The following is a 7,366-nucleotide window of genomic DNA, read 5'->3' on the forward strand; positions in this document are numbered from 1 at the left end:
TAAGCATCATTCACTTTTGTTCTTTAGGATTATAAGATGTAATACACAATAATCAATATATTTGACTAACAGTGTGTATAGATTGACTCGACGGTTCTTCCACTGGTTTAAAGCGACGGAAAATACTTGGAAAGGCCACCAGGAAGAGAGTAAAACTCAGCACTTCTTGGATCTCTATCAAAGTACTTGAACTTAGCCCACCAATGCCTCCCACTGTCACTTCGAGTCGAGCTAAGTCTCCGTCCAAGCGTTAGGTCTAAAAATAGAGCGACGATTCCAGCCACCGTGGCTGGGGACGTAAAGATTACTAGCACCATTTTGTTAAACTGCAGCACATTGTGATTTACATGTCATTTCTTGGGCTAAAACAAAGCTTGAGTTCTTGAAGAATTTGATGATTTTTCGTAGTACGTACCCAAGTGGAGTGGGTGTGGACCGGGCCACGACCTGATGTGATCACATGGTCACTGAAGTACCTCGGAACAGAAAGTCCCATGAAGATCGAGAAACCTATGATGAACTTTGTTCTGAAGCTATTGAGGTTGCAGTATTGTAGCAAGCCTAGACTTGCAGAAGCTGCATGTGGGATGATGTACACACATACATAAAAAATGTACGTAGTTAGGATGTCGTTTGGGCCAAGTGACGCGTGATTGATACTCGATTCGTGTGATATAAGACGTTAAACAGAAGGGATATAACAAAATGGACATGATCAGAAAGTCGTTCGAACCATATGACGAATATTTAGATTCGTGGAGAAATGGTAAGAACAGAGTAATACAGTACATACACATAAGGGCGAATAGGACGCAATAGAGAGCTCCCACGATTGGCAACGGAATGGAAGCAACAATTGCTCCAAACTTGCCTGTACATTGAATTGATGAATCTAAAGTAACATAATCATTCTTTGACGAGAATATGAAATGTGTGCCAAGTAACGAACCTAATACCGCAAAAAACAACATGAAAACTGCTGATATTTGGATCACTCTTCGGCTTCCAGTTCGTGTTAGAGCCAACAAGCCGACGTTTTCACTAAACAGATGATGAAAAAGTAGACCAAGTGTCAAGAATGAAAATATTAGTTACTTGTTTTATCGAGCAGGGTATAAGATATATTTACACTGATACGGTAGATCCAGTTCCTGTACCGAATAAACCATCCAAGAAAATGCCGATTCCCTGTGTTTCAGGATCCGAGGAAAGTAAGAGTCAAAACAATATATTCGAGAAAAATGAACACAGATAAATATATAGTGATGCATAATGAGGTCTCCTCCCACCAGCCAGCCGACGCCTCGGCTCATAACTGAAGCTGGTACATGTGTAGCACTCCCATATCTTGATGCAGCGATAAACGCCCCAGTCGACTGCCAAAATGAAAAATTATAGCAGTTTAAACAACAGAGCTTAATTTTATGTACTCGAAATGTGGGAGAACAAGATTCAAGTGTGCGCTTTAAAGGGAAATTAAAAAAATTTCATTGATCAAGAAAACTTTTTGTTGTGTGGGAAATTTGGGATTAATCGACTTGAACCTCAACAAGAGCGACAAAAGCTGCTGCTAGTGTAACGAGAGCCTCCCCAACATGCAGACTGGGTTGACCCCATTGAACAGGATATGGAATGCTGATCCTGCATGTATTTTTTGAGCAGTAAAATAATCACACGAATCCGACACCTAGTTTTCGAGTAACTTGTTCTCTTAAACACGTACCACGAGGCTCCTCCCACGAGTCCGGATCGATCAACTCGACAACTTAACTGAGTGTTCAGGGGCCGATTTTTGTATGCACCAGCAACAGTCAAAAGAGCTGCATATGCCCACACTATTCCTACCGATATTAGGACAGCATAGCGATCAAAAATGGAACGTTTACTGCTCCAGAATCCATGTACATACTGCCACAAAATCATGAGCGGCAGGAGGTCATAAACATCTTGAAGAATTGTTTTGTCACCAAAGCATTAATGCAATACAAGAAGTAGGTAAAGCTAGTGAATCTTGAGATAAAGGCGTCTACCAGACTTAATCTTTGATATAAAGTATCTAGGAAAAATATACTCACTTGAGAAAAAAGAATAAGAAGAATCAGCTCTGGAAGCCCAATCTCCACACATTGTGCAAGCTATAAGCATAACAAGAAAGATGAATAAGTGAATTGAGTTGCAACTTAAATCTCCATTTCCGTGCAGTGAATACAGCATTTTGGGTAGACAGTATACTGATAACCGAAATCGATTATAAATATAAACACGATATTAATATCATTCGTATAAATTCGTACCAGAGGGAATCCTTGTTCATAGAGCCCAAGTCCAACAAGAGCTACTAGAGGCACAGCAGAAAGTGGACTCAAGAATCTACAATGTTAGACTAGGTATGTTGAGCTACAAAATCGATAAACGATACCAACTAGGAACGAAACAAGATTTTGCTTTAAATTGACGAAGAATATCACAACTTAAAATCGCCTACCTCACAACTATTCTCCAAACTCCCAGAAAACCAAGCAAGATAGGCAGCACGGATGAAACCATAACCGCTCCTTGAATGGCCCTTATCGTTCTTAAAAACCTCTTAATCAACAATAGGATAAAATTTTTCACGTTAACAAGAAGAGCATAAATTTCGTTATATAGGAGTAAGGAGATGTTGCAAGCTAACCAGATAAGGAGTAAGATAAAATATGTAATATCTTTGTGCGAACGCAACGTAAAGAGATGGGATGATGAATCTAAACGAGCTGCCTATCACTACTGGCAACCGGCTGCCGAACCAGGTCTGCAACAGTGTATTGATACCAGAAACAAACAGCGAAGTTTGTATCAATTGCGCTTTTTCGACCTATAAAAGAAGTGTTTTCGTTTTAAGTCTAAATAAGTCTAAACGATTGAGAATCGCCGGATATCAAAATGATGGTTCTGAAGTAAATTTTACATTTCCACCACCCATGAAAGGAACAATGATGGTAGAGGTAATGACAGTAGTCCCCAGCATTACTAAGTAATGCTGAAATCCCAGAACAATGGCTTCCCCTGCATCAGATTAGTAGCTAAAATTAAGCAGAACATTAATACTTAAATATTGGCAAATGGTAGAAAAAGATCAACAGTTATGATCATCTATGATCTTGATAAAAATATTGGACCAACCAAGTTAAATTCACAGGGTTTCATGACATCCTGGGAAAGATAAACAAACAATAACGCGTCGAATGAACATGTGTTGGGTGCAATAGTAACAATCGAAACATGGTGTTTGAGTTGCTGTACGGTTTAAAAGATTTAAATCCTATCGTTACTGTAAGTTATAGCTTTTGGTAAGAGTTCAGTTCTACAATTGATATAAGAACCAAGATCACGTGTTCAATTCCCATTGATTGGAATAAATTCAATTATTGACAGAAAGATTGTTGGTTGCAATAATTTTCCCAAATGGTAGAATAAACAAAGCATTGGTGCCGTTACCATCTCACTTAAAATTTAAAGTGTTCGTCAATCAATTTCTAGACAAACCATTACACAAATTCGTCTGAGAGGGAGCTCAAGAAAATTTTTTAAATCAAAGTACGCGAAGCGAAGAGATTTACCGACCCCATGAAGGGTTGCTGTTAATGCAGTAATCTACACCGGGGAGCTGTTCTTTCACCGGATGAGGCACGAATTCATCCACCACCTTTGCCGCCACCGCCATCGTCTGTTATCTTGCACTTCTGTTTCCTACCAAAAAATTCATTCAATCCAAGCATGAAATTTGCAAGACTGGGAGCTAAAACAGAGCCCCCTTCTCCATTTATAGTAATGTTTTTGTTAACTAGTGTACTTCTACGTAGATATATGTTAGAACTTCGTGTGTAAGACCATCAATTTTCCATTCATTAACAATAGATTAATAATCATCTGCACAAATTATTCATATTATTTTTAAATAATTTTCGTGTAAAAATTTAAAGATTACAGCAAAATTAAGAATTTTAAAAAAACCCGTTTTAAAACTGCTTAAAATAAATGTAATAATTCTTTTTCGCACTTCTTAGATAATTTAAAAATACACGTTTTATATCGTGGAAATATTGCATGGCATAGATCAAAGCTATTTTGAAATAGTACAATATATTATTTGTCCGAAAGAAATAATCCCAATCTGGAGGATAAAGTTAGGCAAGGAAGTTGAGAATTGTTATTTAAAAAAAAAAAAGATGAGTAACAATTATACGTTACTTATATTTCCCTGAACCGGAAACCTAACGTACCAACCAAGGATTTTCTTCCATGGAAATATTTTTAAGAAAAAATTAAATTGTATATAAACACATAATTTCTTTAAAATAAAATTTTTAAAAAATTGTTAGAAATTAGTTTTTCCTTTTTTTTAATGACTTTATATAGTCATGGTGGGTTAAAATTAAATAAACGTTTAAATTTAATGAACAATGTATATATAATACATTATAAAATTTTAAAATAAAGAGAAACTTTGAATTTGAGAAAATTTAAAAATTCAAAACCTTTAGATTTTTTTTTTGGGATAAAAAAACCTTTAGATTTTAGAATATGTTTGGGCTGAGAAAGACAATGTAAGTAGTCAAAAATGGAGTTGACCAACCAGCATAAAACTAGTTATATTATATATTATTTTAAAAAGATTTTTTTTTTTAGAATTTTCTTGTTAATGTTGCCGTTCCTCATTTTAAATGCTACTTTAATATTGTTTAATTATATTTGTCAGTGCAATAAAGAGCAATTAAATTAATTAAATTACATCACATTACATTGTTATAAAAGAAAGAATGTTAAATCTCATGGAGACTGATGGGTGCAAGCCATTACATAATATGTAAATCATGTATTCTGTGACCAAAATTTTAGGTCAGAAAAATGTAAATTTGGATATTTAATTTTATATGCCAATATATATTCAGGCATGCTATCATGGCTTTTACTAGTTGAAACAATTTTTCGTAATGTTAATGATATGAGTTGATTAAAAAAGGGAAAAATATATTTTTGGTCTTGTATATATTATTTTTGCGATTTTTATTATCAATGTTATCAAATTTCAATCTAGTCTAATATCTTTGTGTTTTTTTTTGTTTTTGATAATTTTAGTTCACGTGCTTCTGATGTGACGGTGATGTAGTATTGACGTGTATATTGCACATCAACACTCATAATGAAAAATGACTAAATTTGTCAAAAATTTAAAAAAAATATATGATTGAAACAGAAATTTGATAACAAAAATAAAAAGATTGCAAAAAAACAAATATACATAACTAACATTACAATTTCCCAAAAAATATTTTGTTAATGCTATCCAGTTACTCCATTTCATGACAAACACAGTAATAAGTTTGAATACCCGATAACAAAAATAACATCAAACCGTTTCAGGTTCAGCCCAGTATTTACTATCATTAAAACTCTAGCCGTTCAAAGTTTAGAGCATTGAAGATCTTGTTTTTGGATTAGGACTTCAATAGTCACTAAATTAATTAGTAAAACTGTCTGAACCATTTAACGGACAGAATTGTGGCTAGAAGTTACAATTAGGCAGTAAATAAGTTCTAAATTGGATCGGATTGGGTTATTAAAGGAGTCGTACAGATCAAAGTCTTTTGGTAGTTGTTAGGAATTTCGATTAGGCAAGGGATAATACATAAATCGAAGTGATTTTATGCAATTAGTCATATAAATCAAGTCTTCTAATGGTATTGAGTAGTTTCGATCAGGCAAGAGATAAGTCCTAAGTCAAGTTGGTTTGTGCAAGTGGTTATAATAATCAAAGTCTTATATTGTATTCATTTCTGAATGAAAAAATGAGTGACGTATGAGTTGTTAATATCTGAACATCTATAAACTTGGTGTGTTATTTGCTTTGAGCCACATTTGCCATTATTCATTTTTTAATACACTAATATCACTAGACTTGACTGACCGTTTCCCCACTTATGTAACAACTTATCGGTCCAACAAGTTTAGCCGTTCAAAAAATATACATTAATAATTAATAGCTATTAAGGCCGGCTCGATTGGCTAAAATATTTTGAATATAAGACATGTCAGATCCTGACACGTGGTATTAGGAGTGAACAATAAATCGTATGGACCAAAATTTTTTTATGACCAATGGAACTAATTCACTATTGAAACTGAACCGATAAAAACCATTTTTCTTAAATAAATTATTTTACGTTTTTCAAGATTTTTTTATCTGTTTTTTTAATTACATAGAATATAATATTTCTTGGACATGAGAACATATACAGTTTCATTTTCAAATTTAGGTCATGCTACTAAAATATAAAGGTAAAAGCTAAACAAATTTTATTATTTTAGGCCCTAACTAAAACATAATTCGGTTTACTCTGTTAACCAAAATTTGAAATCCAAAACTGAAATATCTATTTTTTTTAAAAAAAAATTCATAATTAATAAAACAGAATTTTTGAATTAATTTAGTTGGGTGGGTTTGTTCGATTAAACCAAAATTTTGCTCACACTTAAGGATGACAATTGGCCGGATCAAAACCCGACCCATTAATAAACCCGCCTAATCGGGTTCCAAGTCGGTCCCAAGTTTAACTGAATCCGACCCGTACATATATATGTAAGTATATATTATAATTAATATAATTATAATTTTTCTGATATTTAATAATAAATATTTTAATCATAATTTTATTTTATAATATTTTAAGATTGAAATAAATATATCTAACATGAAAACAAGTAAGAGTAGGTCTCTTGTGAGACGGTCTCACGGATCTTTATCTGTGAGACGGGTCAACCCTATCGATATTCACAATAAAAAATAATACTTTTAGCATAAAAAGTAATATTTTTTCATGGATGACCTAAATAAGATATCTGTCTCACAAAATGTGAGAACCTGAAATTCCAGCAGTAGTTAGCATTTCAGCAGAAGCTAATAAATCCAGCAGCAACTAATTTTCAGAAGCTGGTATTTTTCCAGCAGACAAAATCCAGCAGATAGAATCCAGCAGACAGAATCCAGCAGCAGAAGAAGTTCAGTAGCGAGATTCCAGCAGATAAGCTACTGATTCAGATTAGAATTTGTAACTGAAGCATTTAACATGGAATAAAGACTGTTAATGACACATCATGACAGATTATGACCATTAATAGAGAGTCCAACAGTAAGAATTTGGCATATAAATATCACCCTCAATCTCTGAAATTGTTGCTACACAAATCTTGAGTTATCACTTGAATTTTCGAGCTAAGAGAGTGCCTATTCTCGAGCAGTAGAATCCAGTAGCTAGAGCAAGCTAATTCCAGACTTCAACCGAAACACTTTCTATCAAATTACTGTAAGTGGGCTTATGTATAAATA

At 33.8% G+C, this 7,366-nt stretch overlaps 1 protein-coding gene across 1 annotated transcript; it reads right to left on the reverse strand.

Moving 5' to 3' along the window:
- On the reverse strand, positions 1 to 3,822 carry LOC140956615 (nucleobase-ascorbate transporter 4). The gene is made up of 14 exons (XM_073413426.1): positions 3,604 to 3,822; positions 2,948 to 3,045; positions 2,675 to 2,854; positions 2,486 to 2,586; positions 2,295 to 2,370; positions 2,076 to 2,135; positions 1,724 to 1,908; positions 1,545 to 1,641; positions 1,290 to 1,376; positions 1,130 to 1,188; positions 950 to 1,041; positions 794 to 871; positions 416 to 576; positions 1 to 326 (listed from the first exon to the last, which is right to left on the reverse strand). The coding sequence occupies exons 1-14, from the start codon at positions 3,701 to 3,703 to the stop codon at positions 108 to 110; spliced, it is 1,593 nt and encodes a 530-aa protein (XP_073269527.1). The 5' UTR covers positions 3,704 to 3,822; the 3' UTR covers positions 1 to 107.
- Between the last annotated feature and the right edge of the window lie 3,544 nt (positions 3,823 to 7,366).

Source organism: Primulina huaijiensis, chromosome 14, assembly GCF_012295235.1.
Source record: "Primulina huaijiensis isolate GDHJ02 chromosome 14, ASM1229523v2, whole genome shotgun sequence".
In the NCBI taxonomy this organism is placed as follows: Eukaryota; Viridiplantae; Streptophyta; class Magnoliopsida; order Lamiales; family Gesneriaceae; genus Primulina; species Primulina huaijiensis.

Coding starts and splice junctions, on each gene's coding strand:
- LOC140956615 (XM_073413426.1), bottom strand. CDS start 3,703: ATGGCGGTGGCGGCAAAGGTGGTGGATGAATTCGTGCCTCATCCGGTG. Junction 3,046..3,603: donor TAACAGCAACCCTTCATGGG/GTCGGTAAATCT, acceptor AATCTGATGCAG/GGGAAGCCATTGTTCTGGGA. Junction 872..949: donor GTTGTTTTTTGCGGTATTAG/GTTCGTTACTTG, acceptor TTCAATGTACAG/GCAAGTTTGGAGCAATTGTT.